Source organism: Somniosus microcephalus, chromosome 11 (assembly GCF_052327205.1).
Source record: "Somniosus microcephalus isolate GS21.2 chromosome 11, FLI_Smic_1.0, whole genome shotgun sequence".
Lineage (NCBI taxonomy): Eukaryota > Metazoa > Chordata > Chondrichthyes > Squaliformes > Somniosidae > Somniosus > Somniosus microcephalus.
The window spans coordinates 21,821,289-21,838,080 of NC_140997.1; the positions used below are offsets into that span (position 1 = coordinate 21,821,289).

Below are 16,792 nucleotides of genomic sequence, written 5' to 3' on the forward strand. Positions count from 1 at the left end.
GGTTACTGAGGGAAGTAAGGGTGGAAATTGCGGAGGCTATGACCATAATCTTTCAATCCTCCTTCGATATGGGGGTGGTGCCAGAGGACTGGAGGATTGCAAATGTTACACCCCGGCTTACAAAAGGGGATGGAATAAACCCGGCAACTGTAGGCCAGTCAGCCTAATGTTGGTGATAGGGATAATAGTCCAGGCCAAAATTAATTGCCATTTGGAAAAGTCATAGAGTCATAGGCCGCGATTTTGTGATCGGTGTCGGGATGGGTGCGGGACAGCTGGTTTCCAGTCCCGCCCCCAGCTGCCTCCGCTCCACAGATGTGATTTTCCCTTGATTGACCTTGTTAAGCCCGCCAATTAACAGGAAGCAGGTCTGATGACATCATTTGATGACGCGTCATCTGCCGGTTTCCTTAAAGGGACCACGCATAATTTTATTTTGACAGTTGATTTCTCAGTGTTTGACAGCATTGAGGTGCTGAAAACACTGACAGTCACTGCACAAAGGTGAACTCTTGCACCCAGGCTCTCCAATGACTCCCTCCATATGCTGGAATAGATGGCAGCTGCAGGTGAGGTGACAGAAGCGACCTGTCACTGGTGAGAGAGGTTCTCCTAATGAGATGGCACTGGACACATAGTTGGATTTAAAAACTTGTAAGCTAAAGAAATCTGTATATGTATTAAAAATGCAGTAACCAACATTTTCTTTGCTCTGAAACTCACCATGTGCAACATTGGATCCTTCACACCACTTCTGCAGCTGTCATCTTTTCACAAACATTACACCAGACTCACAACACGCCACACTTACCTGGCGTGGTGTCTGGACATCGGGAAACCTGACCCAGAAGCGGGAAAATCCAAAAACTGGCTGAAAACTACTGACAAGTACCTGTTAATAGGCATGTAATTGCCTTTAATCCGTTTCCCGCCGCTAAGTGTCAGGTCCATTCGCAAATCGGGGACCCGACACTTGGGAAAGCTGTTTGAAGGCGGGTTGACGGCAGGTTCGGGACCAGCCGTCAATCAATAGCACTTTAACCTTTGACCCGCCTCCCTGAGCGCTGGCAAAATCGTGGCCATAGAGTCATAATGGCACAGAAGGAGGCCATTCAGCCCATCAAGCCCGTGTCGGCTCTCTGCAGAGAATTCGAGTCAGCCCCATTCCCCCGCTCTATCCCCGTAGCCCTGCAAGTTTATTTCCCTTAAGTGCCGATCCAGTCTCCCCTTGAATACATTGAGGGTGTCCGCTTCCACAACTTCCGTCGGCAGTGAGTTCCAGGTCCTCACCACTCGCTGCATAAAAATGTTTTCCCTCACATCCCCCCTGTATCTCTTGCCTGTATGGGCTAACAAATGAATTTGTTACAGGAAAATCGTATTTGACTATCTTGATTGAGTTCTTTGATGAAGTAGTGGAAAGGGTTGATGAGGGTATGCAGATGACCTGGTTCTGCTGTCACCAACTAAGGAGGGTCTACAGCAGAACCTGGACCTGCTGGAGTCATACTGCCAGACTTGGGCCCTGACAATAAATCCCCAAAAAACCAAAGTCCTTGTGTTCCAGCAAAGATCCAAACATCAGGGACCCAAAATAAATTTCACAGTAGGAACAACCAAAATTGAACAAACCACTCACTACACATACTTGGGCTTAAAAATCAGTTCTACAGGAAACTTCAAACTGGCTGTGAATGAACTGAAAGAGAAAGCAAGAAGGGCTTTCTATGCCATCAAAAAATCAATCCAAATAGAAATCCCAATTAGCATTTGGCTCAAAATTTTCAAATCAGTAATTGAACCAATTGCACTCTATGGCAGTGAGGTATGGGGACCGCTAACACAACAAGAATTTGCAAAATGGGACAAACACCCAATTGAGATCCTACATGCAGAATTCTGTAAAAGTATCCTCCGGACTCAAAGGAAAACAGTAAACAATGCATGCAGGGCGGAACTAGGCCAATATCCATTAATAATCACTATCCAAAAAAGAGCCACCAAATTTTGGAATCACCTACAAATGAGCAACCCCCAATGCTATCACTACGACGCCCTGAAATGCCAAGAGCAGACCATAAAGAAAAATACCCTCAGTCAACTAGTCCTGGGACTCAGTGAAGTAACTACTAACAACACTAACAATAACCAGTCCCAGGACAGTGACAGGGTAACACAAAGAATTCGACCCAACACAATCGTCGCTAAGCAAAAGGAAAAATATCTGACATATTGGGCAGAAACAACAAAAACCCAAAGCAAACTCAATTGCTACTTGGCCCTAAACAGACAATACAACATAGCTGATTACCTGACCATGGTAAAGGATAACAAACTGAGAAGAACCTTGACAAGGTACAGACTTAGCGAACATAGCCTAGCGATCGAAAAAGGCAGACACAGGCAAACCAGGCTGCCAAGAGAAGACAGGATATGCTCTCACTGCAGTCTGGGAGTAGTTGAGACAGAGATGCACTTCCTCACAGCCTGTGGAAAATATCAGGACATCAGGGAGAATTTCTACCAAAAATTCTCCCAAATATGCCCTGAATTCAGAAATCTGAATGACAACCAAAAACTCCCTTTCCTACTGGGGGAGGAGAGAAGCTGTGTAACACTGGCGGCACACTATGTTACAGCTTGCCATGAACAGAAGGACAACCAGTAAACTAAGACAAGAATATATACAAACAAGGCGAATGTATATTTATAAACTGTATGAATAGAACCGCGTTTATGTGTTCAACCATAAATGTATTTTGATGCTTTGGCAACATAAGATGTACCTTATCATGCCAATAAAGCGATTTGAATTGTGAATTGTGAATTGTATGTAAACTTTCAAAAGGCGTTTGACAAAGTACCACATAATAGACCTGTCAAGAAAATTAAAACCCATAGGATTAAAGGGACAGTGGCAGCATGGATACAAAATTGGTTAAGAGACAGAAAGCAGAGAGTAGTGGTGAACGGTTGTTTTTCATATTGGAGGGAAGTATATAGTGGTGTCCCCCAGTGGTCAGTATTAGGATCACTGTTCTTTTTGTTATATATTAATGACCCGGACTTGGGTATACAGGGCATAATTTCAAAGTTTGCAAAAGACACGAAACTCGGAAATGTGGTAACAATGAGGAGGATAGTAACAGACTTCAGGAGGACACAGACAGACTGGTGAAATGGGCGGACACATGGCAGATGACATTTAACGCAGAGAAGTGTGAAGTGATACATTTTGGTAAGAAGGATGCAGAGAGGCAATATGAACTAAATGGTGCGGTTTTAAAAGGGGGTGCAGGAACAGAGAGACCTGGGGGTGAGCGTACACAAATCTTTGAATGTGGCAGGGCAAGTTGAGATGGCTGTTAAAAGCATACGGGATCCTTGGCTTTATTAATAGAGGAATAGAGTACAAAAGCAAGGAAGCTATGTTAAACCATAATAAAACACTGGTTAGGCCTCAGCTGCAGTATAGCGTTCAAATCTGGACACCACGTTAGGAAGGCTATCAAGACCTTGGAGCGGGTGCAGAAGAGATTTACCAGAATGATACCACGGGCAAGGGACTTTAGTTATGTAGCGAGACTGGAGAAGCTGGGGTTGTTCTCCTTAGAGAGGAGAAAATTAAGAGGAGGTTTGATAAAAGCATTCAAAATCATGAATGGCTTTGTAAGAAGTCACACAACACCAGGTTATAGTCCAACAGTTTTATTTGAAATCACAACCTTTCGGAGCACTGCTCCTTCGTCAGGTGAAGTGGAGAGATGCCTATAGACACAGCTTATATAGTCAGAGAATAATGCCAGATGATTACAGGTAATCTTTCTAACTGCCATTTATCACACCTCGGCAGAGAGATAATCACAGCAATCAAAGGTGTGAATGGTGTCCAAACAGGTCAGTCAGGAAAACATTACATCAAAGAACAATGAGGTGGAGTCACAAGGGGTAAAATGTTTCAGATGCTGGGGTCTGTATGAAAAACAAAAAACAGACAAAAAACATTTTCTTTGCTGGAAATCACAGCAGGTCCGGCCGCATCTGTGTAGAGAGAACAAGCCAACGACGACTCGAGTCTGGATGACCCTACGTCAGGTGGGGTTACATGTAGCATGACATGAACCCAAGATCCCAGTTGAGGCTGTCCTCATGAGTGCGGAACTTGGCTATCAGTTTCTGCTCTACGATTTTGCGTTGTCGTGTGTCTCGAAGGCCGCCTTGGAGAATGCTTACCCGAAGATCAGAGGCTGAATGTCCTTGACTGCTGAAGTGTTCCCCGACTGGGAGGGAACACTCCTGCCTGGCAATTGTTGCGCGGTGTCCATTCATCCGTTGTCGCAGTGTCTGCATGGTCTCGCCGATGTACCATGCTCTGGGGCATCCTTTCCTGCAACGTATGAGGTAGAACAGCGACCATGACACCACACAACCCTGCCACGGCAACCTCTGCAAGACATGCCAGATCATCAACACAGATGCCATCATCACACGTGAGGACACCACCCACCAGGTACATGGTACATACTCATGTGACTCGGCCAACGTTGTCTACCTCATACGTTGCAGGAAAGGATGCCCTGGAGCATGGTACATCGGCGAGACCATGCAGACACTGCGACAACGGATGAACGGACACCGAGCAACAATTGCCAGGCAGGAGTGTTCCCTCCCAGTCGGGGAACACTTCAGCAATCAAGGACATTCAGCCTCCGATCTTCAGGTAAGCATTCTCCAAGGCGGCCTTCGAGACACACGACAACGCAAAATCGTAGAGCAGAAACTGATAGCCAAGTTCCGCACTCATGAGGACGGCCTCAACTGGGATCTTGGGTTCATGTCATGCTACATGTAACCCCACCTGACGTAGGGTCATCCAGACTCGAGTTGTCGTTGGCTTGTTCTCTCTACACAGATGCGGCCGGACCTGCTGTGGTTTCCAGCAAAGAAAATGTTTTTTGTCTGTTTTTTGTTTTTCATACAGACCCCAGCATCTGAAACATTTTACCCCTTGTGACCCCACCTCATTGTTCTTTGATGTAATGTTTTCCTGACTGACCTGTTTGGACACCATTCATACCTTTGATTGCTGTGATTATCTCTCTGCCGAGGTGTGATAAATGGCAGTTAGAAAGATTACCTGTAATCATCTGGCATTATTTTCTGACTATATAATTTGTGTCTTTATGCGTCTCTCCACTTCACCTGATGAAGGAGCAGCGCTCCGAAAGCTTGTGATTTCAAATAAAACTGTTGGACTATAACTTGGTGTTGTGTGACTTCTTACATTTGTCCACCCCAGTCCAACACCGGCATCTCCACACCATGAATGGCTTTGATAGAGTAAATAAGAAGAAACAGTTTCCAGTGGCAGAAGGGTCGGTAACCAAAGGACACAGATTTAAAGTGATTGGCAAAAGAACCAGAGGCGATATGAGGAAACATTTTTTTACACAGCGACTTGTTATGATTTGGAATGTACTGACTGAAAGAGTGGTGGAAGCAGATTCAATAGTAATGTTCAAAAGAGAATTGGGTAAATGCTTGAAGGAAAAAAAATTACAGGGCTATGGGATATTATTCGACCTGATATATAAATAAATACATTATATAATATTAGAAAATCCTACATTACAACAATGAATACACTTGAAAAGTACTTCATTGGCTGTAAAGTGCGTTGGGACCGTCCTGACATCATGAAAGGAGCTACATAAATGCAAGTTTTTCTTTTTAATGAATGTACCAAATCGCCTCAGAGACTGACCCATCCCTCCAGATGTCATCATCACTGATGTGCCTGAGTACTTTAGAGTGCAGGTTACGTTAGTAAAGACGTAGGAGCCACACCTGGATTTCATAAAGAGAAGCTGTAGGAGGGTAGCTGGTTACAAGTTGTCAGTGTCCTGGTCACTCATTCACTACACAGTGCTCAGCAGGTTTCACACAAGACAGGAGGTAAGTTTTCAAGGATTGATTTAGTCTCTATCTATTTAAGATCAACAATTTTAAATGAAAATGTTAAGTGCAGATTTCACTTCAAGGGAACGAAAGTTTTGAGATAGGGCAATTTTCAGACCATACTGATGCCAGTTGTGCAATATTATTTCAGTTTCAGGCTAGCTTTGATATGATTCGTGGGGCCAAATTTTGAAACTTTTCAGGTGGTCCATATGCACCTCAGTGTGCACACGTCTGCATGATATACCGGGGTAGATGCTTGTTTTTACTGCTTGGGCATTGAGAATCACCTTTTCGAAGCGCGGAAAGGAACATCTAGCAAGGAGGTTTGAACGCCCCGAACAGAACTCGCTGAATTTTAACTCTATTAATTTCCACGGAAAGAACATCAGTTGGGTCCTGCCCCCTATGTGTGGTTCTTCCCGCCAGATTTTGCTTTCTGCTCCCTGTCCAGGCGATGCTTAATGTGCAGATAGTAAAGACACAGGTAGGTGTAGCGTGGCTCCAAGGTGTTTATCCGCCTTTCACTGTGAAGAGTTCGGTCAACAAGTTCATCTTAAGAAGATTGGGAGTGAGTGACCCAACAGCAGTGATGGTTTTAAGACGATTACTCTAACTTCTTTTTGCAAATATTTGACCCACGTTGAATGAACAATAAGCCCAGACACAGGACAAGTTACCATCTCGGATGTAAAGTCTTTGGGCTAGATTTTCAGTTGCTTGCGCCAGCAGTTAGCGCCTTAAGAGAAGTGATTTTCGGGCGCTATGCGTGTAGCGCCCGGGCGCAGCGCAGTTTGCGCCCCGCCCCAAATTAAGTTGCCCGTTAGCGCCGGCGCAAAGTTTAGCGGCCGCCTGGATGCGCGCGCAGAAAATGACGTCACATCCTCGTGCAACGCCCTTTGGCCGCCCCGAATCCAAACTTCAGTCGGACCGCCCCATTGTGCGGCTGGCGTCCAGAGCGTTTGTAAAATGGAACGCAACACACCCTGGGGAGCGCAAATTAAAGGTCACTCCTCCTGCACTATAAAAGGCAGTCTGCATGTGTTGTGTGGAAGGATCCAGTGTGTTGCTGTGAACGGTTCCCCCTCCTCCTCCTCCTCCTCCTCCTCTTTCCCCCCCAGACTCTGCCTTTGAAAAAAACACATGCACCCTTCCCCTTTAAGAGCTCACTGGCACCAGAGTGTCTGCCGTGCGCTGCGCCCGAGCTCGGGTGTTGCGCTCTGCACCGCCGGCTTAGCGCCTAAAGATAGTAGTGGAACGCCTCTTTTAGCGCTCCACCAACTTCTTAGGGCGAAGCCACTGAATTTCCGGCAGCGGGGCGCTACTTTGGGGCGGGCGCTAACTTCGGGCGGGCGCTAAGGTTAGCGCCCCAAAACTGTCTATACTGAAAATCTAGCCCTCGGAGTTCTGATGAAAGGTACACAGCCGAAATGTCAGTTTGTCCTTTCTCCTCACAGATGTTGCTGTGTGCCTGCAGTAATCTTTTTGTTTTTACTTCAGATTTGCAGGGTTTTTTTCTTTTTTATGAACAATAAACTGACTGACATTGAACTAACTGGGTCATGTTGCTCTTTCTTTAGTTCTCGTCATTGTTTTGAGTTGAACTGTAAAAGGGCGTGAATTCCTCCAAATGAAAAGGCCCTTGGTACACAATGAAAGAATAACTGGTTCAGTCATATCACATTAACCTGACCTAGTGAGTGCTAAACCCTCCGGGGAGTGGGAGGGAGTTAGAACCAATTGATCGCATTATGATTGTCAGCTTAGAAACGGTTCTTTGTGTAAGAAGATTAGTCAGTAAAGGAAACGGGTAATTTTTCCCCCTGCTGATTTTAGATAGTTAATTGAGAGGCTGCACCAACAAGGTTGGAGGTGGTGTGAGAGCTGGGGATTGGCAGCACCCTTTCTCAACATAGTGCAGCTTTCGGGGAGTGGCAAGAAGAGGCTGCTGAAAACAGAAGGTGCTGGAAACACTCAGCTGGGGTCCAATCGCTTCTCAGCCAGGTTTTATTGGTCTGTTAAAGCCGAGGACATTGCATTTCACTCGTCTCTATGACAGTCATGACCCTTGTTTCCTCTTTACAGGAAACAGCAAGTTGTTTCTGGTTTGGAAAGTGCCACACTTGACCAGTAATGATGCAGAAGAGAGCGTTGGCCAGCTGCACCTTTTCAATGAAGCTCCTGACAGTTATCATCATTGGTAAGTCAGTCTTCAACGAGTCCTGGCTGTTCTTATATCTGACTTGAAGCTGACTGAGCAAAACCTGTACTCGGGGCTCGGTACCGCTAGCACAAATAAAAGCATCAGAAGTCAAAACTATCATCAGAACAATTTAATTCCTGGCAATCGGTTCCTCCGAAATCTTGAATATATTGAAGAATTCACCGGTCTTCACCGACTTCTGTCTATTGCAAAGAAATATTAACTGAAAATTTGACAGGTAGAATGTACTAAATATAAAGTGGTGTCATGCCTCCCAATTTCTTGGATTTGAGGTTTCTGAAGCATTTACATGGCTTTGTAGCGGCTTCGAGTGATTCACTCTGAGTGTTGTAATAGTACAACATCTCGTAAACCCAGGTATTTATATTCCTAAGAAACTCTCCTTCAGTAGGGAGGGTGGTCCAGACTGTGACCTTCTCCATCATCGGCGCTGCTCAATGTTCAAGTGCCAATGTGCTGGGTTAGAGGACCCGAAAGAGTCTCCTTTCCTCATCAGTGAGTTGCTAGGCTCTGGTATTGTAAGGTGTGTCACCTCATGGTGGCAACTCACAATACTCCTTCTAACTGTGACTGTCAACTTCTGAGCTGTTAGACGCAGGCTTAAGTACTGAGATACGAAATGTGTCTGTCTGATTAACAAATGATTTGTGGGATTTGCCTCTAACATCATTCTGATATTTTCTTTCAGGTTTCTTTCTCACCATTTTGAATGCTCAGCCGGTAAGAGAAATTTTACATCTTCCCTCGCACGTTTGGGTTCATTGTTGTAAATATAATTCAGTGATAAATCAGAAAGTTCACAGTAATCCCCAAATCAGTCTGATTAAAATTATTGTACAATATTTAATGGGAAATGTGATGCGCGCAGCACAGTGCAGTGAGAGAACAGGAGACATTGGCCTCAGTTTCCTGACACAGGAATAACGATATAATGTTCATAAAAACAGCAGAACCCAGCTAATAACATCAAAGGCGTTTTCTGCCACATGTTCACTGGCTGTGTATAAATTACTTGATAAATGTTAACGATTAGCTTCATCTCTATTGGGTTAATTATTCATTTATACTGTATCACATGAACAAATTTAACAGAATATTATTTTCCGATCTATAGGCTCTTGGTGAGAAAGATTCAGAAAGACGCAGACAGATGTTGTTTAAAAGAAGATTTAGACGCGAAACAGGTAAGTAACCAGCATTGAGGAAAAGTGTTTCTTGGTGTAGACCCGACTGGATGTGCAAGTGAGGGTCCTCCAACTGAATGAACATCATTAACATCTCTTGAGCTGTTCACGCGACTTTAACTCTTAGCTCCAAGATCGCTGCTCCACATTGTCTGTGTCTCCCAGAGTTGAAACGGTGGACAGGAGCTAGGCGGCGCTGTACAATGGGCAGTGTTACACTCTGCGGAGAGGCTGTGGCCATTCACTGATTTTCGACAACAGCCTTCATCCCACCTCCCCCGTGCTGTTTAGGACTTCAAGTATCAAGAGCTCTATCTTTGTGGAAAAAAAAATGTTTGGCAATTTTTTTTCTTTCTCAGGGAGCACAGGAAAGTTAGAAGAGTTGTGTAGCCTTTGAAGGTTGAATAGTTACAATGATGTGAAACCATCCCAGAGTGCCTATTTTTTGTGATATTCAAAATGAATATAAAACACAACAGCATTAAATGATGTGGGTAAATTCAATTCCTTTTTGAGGTTTGGGAACAGTGAAATAACTTTCATTTCCAGTCTTCCTGTAAATAATCTCTGGCTGGATTATCCTTTCTATTCCGCGTGAGTCAGTTAAATCAAAGGCAACTGCCCAATTATCATTTCCATTGATTTCATCTGAAGGAACGGGAGAACCCGAATGGCAATTCCAGGCGAATGTCCCTGGAACACGGTTTAGAGAGGGCGATATTGCTAAAGCACTGAGCATTTAGACTTCGTTCCTATAGGTGCCTTAAGGAAATTCGTAAATATAATTCAGTGAGAACGTTCACAGTAATCCCCAAATTGGGAGGAATAACATCACTTTATATTTAGTACATTCTTCCTCCGAAATTTTCAACTGATATTTTCGTGAAAGTCACAATTGACGGGATCTTCGACCAATGACCTCTTCAATATATTCATTCTTCCATTCACGGCAAGTAAGTGAATGCTGATGCAGTGAGTGAGAAATCACTGAGGTCTAGATGTAAAGACACATTCTCATTAACACGCCCATGACAGAATAATCATACATGGTCTCTGGATGGGGGGGGGGCGAGCATGATGGGTTGAAAGGCCTTTTCTCACTCTGGATTCTCCTATTCCCTTATGTTCTTACCAACGTGCTGATGAACAGGTGAACACTGCAGCATTGTTGTGTTCCATGTAACAATATCACCGGATCAGAGTGTTCTATTCCCTGCAGTGCGCTCCAAGTCCAGACGTGCTTTGTATGTGACATCAATTTTATTTTACATTTTTTGTAAAATTAGCGTCAGGGCGCTTCTCACACAATGAATGTGTTTTTGTGTTCACAGCTTGTAGCTCCGGCTTCATAACAGAAGGAAGGACCAGCGATTTCTTGCTGCCCGTACTTTACCTTGCTCCACAGTTAGACGCCTGTTTGAACAATAGCGTGCTGATGGCCAACCTCACTGAACTGGGAAATATTGCTTTTAGCAGAGATCAGCTTCTTGTACTGAAAAGGAAACTGGGCGAGGTGAGCCTGCATGATTTGAAAATAAGCTTTTCCCGCTGAATACCGCCAGTACCCGAGGCAACCCACCAGGGGGAGCCAGCCATGCATTGCAAGCAGCTCATTTAGTGAAGGATGGTGGTCAATGGACTCCAGATAAAAATCATCAGGGAAGTTTCTGGTGCAGCTTCAATAAGGTTAGATTGCAGCTTTAGTGCTGTGCCAATTGCTCCATTCAGTTACACACCTCAGATGCCATGTTTGCCCTCTCGGTGGTAAGGTGAGTGGCTGGTTTCTGAGTGATGTTAAATGTCAGATTCCACCATTATGTTCTCTGGTAGATTTGACAAAAGAAAGAGAATTCCCATCACACAGCCACACAAGAGAGCCAAGGGTGTGCAGGCAAATATTGAAAATGTATTTTTAAAATAAAATTTGTGCACTTTAATCTGACTGAATATAATTTTTTGGAACAGATATACACAAGTGGATTCCCACAAGAACGGATACAACAGTTGGGATTCATCATAACCGTGTACAGCCCTGAGGAAATCAGAACATGGACCATCACAGATGCGGCCACCCTCGCACTTGTGCTGCAGAATAGCCCAAATAATGACACGGTACGGATCAGCAGCAGGCTTGTGAACGTATGACTCTCTTAAAGAGTATGTGTATGTACGCTCTCTTTAAATGTTCTTTGTGCTATGATGGCTGTCAAGAGCTAGGAATAGAATGGAACCTTTTTTTCCTTCCAATGACTTGGTAAAATATTCTCTGTCGGATACTTTAAAACATTACTTGAGGGGAAAAGATCCTACTGTCTCCGATTGGTCACCACATTACAGGAAGGCTGTGATTACACTAGAGGGGGTGCAGAGGAGATTTACGAGGATGTTGCCTGGGCTGGGGAATTTTAGTTATGAGGAGAGATTGAATAGGCTGGGGTTGTTTACTTTAGAACAGAGGAGGCTGAGGGGAGACCTAATTAAGGTGTATAAAATTGAGGGGCTTAGATAGCGTGGATAGAAAGGACCTATTTCCCTTAGCAGAAGGGTCAATAGCAAGGGGGCATAGATTTAAAATTATTGGTCAGAGGTTTAGAGGGGATTTCAAGAGAAATATTTTCACCCAGATGGTGGTGGGGGTCTGGAACTCTCTGCCTGAAAGGGTGGTAGAGGCAGAAACCCTCATCACATTTAAAAAGTACTTGGATATGCACTTGAAGTGCTGTAGCCTACAGGGCTACGGACCAAGTGCTGGAAAGTGGGATTAGGGTGGATAGCTCTTTGTCGGCCGGCAGAGACAAGATGGGCCGAATGGCCTCCTCCTGTGCTATAAATTTCTATGATTCTATGAAACTGCCTGATCCCAACATTATCATGCATCAGGGGCCAGTCGCGGCCAGATTGTTCAATAAGGTGCACTAGGGCTGAACTCAAGGAAGATCTTTACATAGAATCAAATCCATTAAAAACCTGATTGTGAGAACCTGTTTTGAAATTAGTAATAACAGACAGTGCTGGAAATACACAGCAGGCCAATCAATATCTGGAGGAACTTGTGTTCAGTTCTGACCCTTTATTATTTTCTGTTTCGATTCCAGATTTCCAGTAAGCACACATTATCATGTTGCAATTTCTCTTATTTCAATAGTTAGGCCCTCACACATTTTATAAAGCAGTTGAAAAATGTGAATGGAGTGAATGAGTAAATAGAAAAAAGTCTGAGCTGATGCTGAGTATGGAGAAAAAGTGAATCAACTGATCTTTCACTATTTTCTTTCATTTCAGACAAATGCAGTTATTGCAAATTACCTGCAGAGATCTGGGCCGCTAAATGCAGTTGCATTGGATGCGATTGGTGGTCCAACATTGTGTAGTCTGAATGAAGAGAATCTTAGAACCATCCTTCCCAGTGAGCTAAAGTGAGTGTCAAATTCTCTCAAGCTATTCTGCCAATCTATTCTCTGTTAAAGTGTGAAATTCCACCCACTCATGTCTATAAAAATCATGTTGGCCCATGGATCAGAGAGACAAATATTTTAGAGTGAAATCCAAATGTAGGCACTTGATCGAAGCAATTGAAGAACTTGAGGTCCACCAACTGCTGGGCAGAGCAGCAATTTACACAGCGCACACTGCATGGACAGCACATGCTCAAGCTCCTACTCCACAGATGGTGTATTTGAAAGGCAAAACATGAAGAAGAATACAACATGATGCCACCAACTGCAGTGGAGCCTGGAGAGCATCCAAACTCCCAGTTGAGCTACCACAGCAGTGACCCAGCAGACCTCTGAAAGCCCTGAGGGCTTTTGACTTGTGACCAGGGATTTTCCGTTTAAATGAGGCAAAGTGAAATGACGACCTTATTATTGAACACAGACCACTATAGTCCTAAAAGGGTTAATGTTAACAAAACTATAATGTTAGGTCCATTCTGTTGCAGGAAAGCCAAGCCACTTGATATCTCCACATGTACTCAAGCAAAGAAAGACATCATTTTCGGGATCGCAAAAGTTGCATTCCAGGATCAAGCAGGTGATCCCCAAACCTATTATAACCTCATCAAGCCATATGTTGGTAAGTAAAATAACAATCTGGTTTGACAACTATTTGAAGAATTATTCTAAAAAAGACTTAATTTTCAGACCATTGCAATCTTCACCTATAGAAGCTTGCAATTAATACCAAGGAAATTAAATCTTCATTTTAATCTACATTTATATGGGGTTATATATGTAAATAACTGCTCGTTGTCTTTTGCTAAAGGTGGTGCACCAGCTCTTGATCTACAGAGTTTAGCTGCTGGCAACGTCAGTATGGACTTCCAGACATTCAGCGGACTCAATCCAGTGGAAGTAGAAGTAGGTATCAATGGAGGATTGCAACATGATTCAGCGTTTTGTCACATTGCGCATGAAGCAGATTTTGGAAACCGCGCCTGAAAACAGTAACTAATTCAATTCCCCCCGCAATTATCATCACAGACCACATCATGCTGCACAACTGCAGTATGTATATTACCGGTTTAATGGCGCTTTCATCTAATGGCATAGGATTAAAGAGCATCATGGCACCAAGAAGGAGAAAAATGCTTTTGTTACATTACTGCCATTTTATCTCTTTCAGAAACTCACTCCTCAGAACATACGTGATCTACTTGGAATAAACCTTGTTTCCTTTAAACAAAATGAGAATCATGAAATAGTGCGGCGTTGGGTTAACTCGCACACAAAAGCCGAGGTGAGAAGTCTGGGAATTGGGCTACAAGGAGGAATATCACCAGCTGGACTTGGGAACCTTTCCTTTCAGGAGCGTAAGTGGCTTTTGACATCAGTTGTTCTTCACACTGATAAGCACATTGGGCGGTGTCTAGGATTGTTTGATACCATCATGGGCACATAGTGGAAAATAGTTTATTTCAAAGCAGTGCCACCCTCGAGGTTTACATGTACATGTGCACATACAGACTCAAAACTAAGAGGTTAATCTACACAGATTCACAATCACTTCCATTCACACATAATTGTGTACAATTGTGTACAGAACCAGCTAACAAAATATGCTATGGCGCACGACTAGACTAGAAGAATTTAATAAAATAAAGTGTAAAACAAAAAACAGTTTGAAAAGTAAATGTTCTGGTCTTCAATGTGAAGTGATATTTGTGAAAGATGCCATTTTACACTAAAAGTAATTCCTGCTCCAATAAGGTTAAAGGATGCTGTAGAGGATAATTATTAACAAGGTTTTTTTAATGTTATTTTCCAGTGCCTGGTTCTGCTTCAGTCAACAGCTACAGTCTCCTGCTTTCCATCTGCATCGCTGTGATGAGCGTCACATTGCAATGGCTTCTATAAACTGGGACTCAGCCCGTCTGTGCTTTCTGCCCTGTTAAATGGAATGAATCAGAGCTCCCGGCATCAAGAATCGAGTGACGGATATTAATGAAGGTTTAGCAAGCTCAGCACATACAGAGTGAAATCTGCTTATAACAATCCACTTTGGCCTGACTTTAAGCCAGCGTTCTAGACAATGTTCTGATCAAGTGTAAGATTAGGGACCACATTGGATTGCCATCAGAATGATGATAATCTAATAGCAGTCAGTAAAGTATTTTGCTTTTACCATTTAATTTTCCTTTCACCGACTCCTTCTGGAACAAAGATGTGAATAAAATTCTAACTTGCATTTATAGACAGTGTTAGTTACTTGAGCTGTTGTTATAACATGGGCCGGCTGTCAGGAGAGCAAGCGATCTCCCACATTTATCTTTGTAATGTATAGTTGTCGTGTAAGCTGGTTGTGTTGTGAGGCTCCATCAGGGCACATGTGCAGACTAGTGTCACTGTGATGTCATGGCTTTGCCACCAAGGCAGGCATCTGCTTCTTGTGCAGCAGGCTTAGAGTCCCAAGGAAGGCTGTTGGTGATAAAAAAAATCCACTGGCTGAGAAAAACCTGCATTATGGGAGCTAAAAGACAAAAAGCAATTGGGAGTTGAGAGGTGGGGACATTGATTGCTCTCCCTGTTTTTGGGCACAAGCGGGGCAGTAGTGCCCCAAAAATCATGGAGGTGAACTCACCATCCCGTTCCCGCTGCTGATCCACCAGTTGACACTTTCTTTGGGGTCTTCACATGTGCGGAACTGTTGCCCACCTGTTTCAGGTGAGAACCTACTAATGGTAAGCATATCAGGATCCTTCTCCAGTAGTAAGACCCCAATCCAATTATTTGAGCTACCAATGGATGGAGTGCATATTGCCCTCCCAATTTCTGGTCAAGTGCAAATTGGCCACAATTCAATTTTGTGCAATTCTGATTAGCTCTTGAAGCAGTCAGCAGTACAGACCTGAATGTCTACTAATTCAGCTCACCCGAGGACAACAGCAGTTACGGTCCAACAGTTTGTCTCGGTGATTTGGGATAGAAGGGGGAAAAACAGCGCTAGGTTTGGGCTGTGATGCTCTTCACAATCGAATGGTTCATTGTCTGACTCTAACAAACTAAAAACAACCTCCCCCTCCGTTATGGAACTGATAACATTCATGATAAAGAATGGCCAGGAGGGAAAGGCACTGATGGCCATTACTGCCTGCAGCACATTCCAGCCAGAGTCAGCACCTTCAACAGTGAAGGGGAGAAAACTGGGGCAAAAACATACATTAGATTTTGAGCAGTCACATTACTTGTATATTCTCTGTTAAACAGTATTCAGGGCCATTACTATTGAATGTTTATATAATTTGCTGTCCCATCTTGTTACTTTCCAATGTATAAAATTTTTTATATGATGCACCTATTGATTTATTTTGTTCTGTTTGCCTTATTATGTTGTAAAAAATATGTTTATATTTTCAATAAAAAAGCAAATGAATTTTACATGAGCTTGGTTAATCCTGTCACTCACACATATATGATCGTGAAATAGTCAGCGTTGGGGTGTGGAACCTAAGTTCTGTTCCCCAACATGTGACTAGAAAAACAGGAATAATTGCAAAAAAAAATTGCTCTCCGAATGTAGGTAGTGCTGGCACAGCAACATTTACTATTGAGATGGTGGTGGGCTTTCAAGCAGCAATTGTTTGTACAACAGGCCACTCCAGAGGACATTGAGAGTCAACCACATTGGGATAGTCACAGAGTCACTCTAGTCAGGCGGTGTAAGGGCGATAAGTTCCCTTCCCTGAAGTACGTTGACAAACCAGATGGGTTATTTATGGCCATGGTCATTTTTCCTGGTGCTAGCTCTCAAATTTATCAATTTATTGAACTCAATTTTACAACTTGCTTTGTAGTCCTGAACTCTGGTTAACTAGTTCAGTACCACAACCTCTGCACTACTGCACACTTTTACATGTGCTCTTAGAATGAACACTGAACAATGGGGGAGGGTTGTTCCATGTTCACTACAGCTCGTGATAGTGATAAAG

At 43.5% G+C, this 16,792-nt stretch overlaps 1 protein-coding gene across 3 annotated transcripts; it reads left to right on the top strand.

The window, feature by feature from the left end:
* Nucleotides 1-7,520: 7,520 nt before the first annotated feature.
* LOC147110368 (mesothelin-like) lies at nucleotides 7,521-16,175 on the top strand. 3 transcript variants are annotated; one of them, XM_086000313.1, is made up of 10 exons: nucleotides 7,521-8,158; nucleotides 8,871-8,902; nucleotides 9,297-9,366; nucleotides 10,698-10,879; nucleotides 11,332-11,478; nucleotides 12,649-12,782; nucleotides 13,307-13,440; nucleotides 13,630-13,724; nucleotides 13,990-14,176; nucleotides 14,632-16,175. In XM_086000313.1, the coding sequence occupies exons 1-10, from the start codon at nucleotides 8,092-8,094 to the stop codon at nucleotides 14,718-14,720; spliced, it is 1,137 nt and encodes a 378-aa protein (XP_085856439.1). In that variant the 5' UTR covers nucleotides 7,521-8,091; the 3' UTR covers nucleotides 14,721-16,175. The 3 variants fall into 3 exon arrangements, with proteins under 3 accessions (XP_085856439.1, XP_085856440.1, XP_085856441.1); XM_086000314.1 differs by lacking the exon at nucleotides 7,521-8,158 and adding an exon at nucleotides 8,200-8,399; XM_086000315.1 differs by lacking the exon at nucleotides 7,521-8,158 and adding an exon at nucleotides 8,433-8,539.
* Nucleotides 16,176-16,792: the final 617 nt, after the last annotated feature.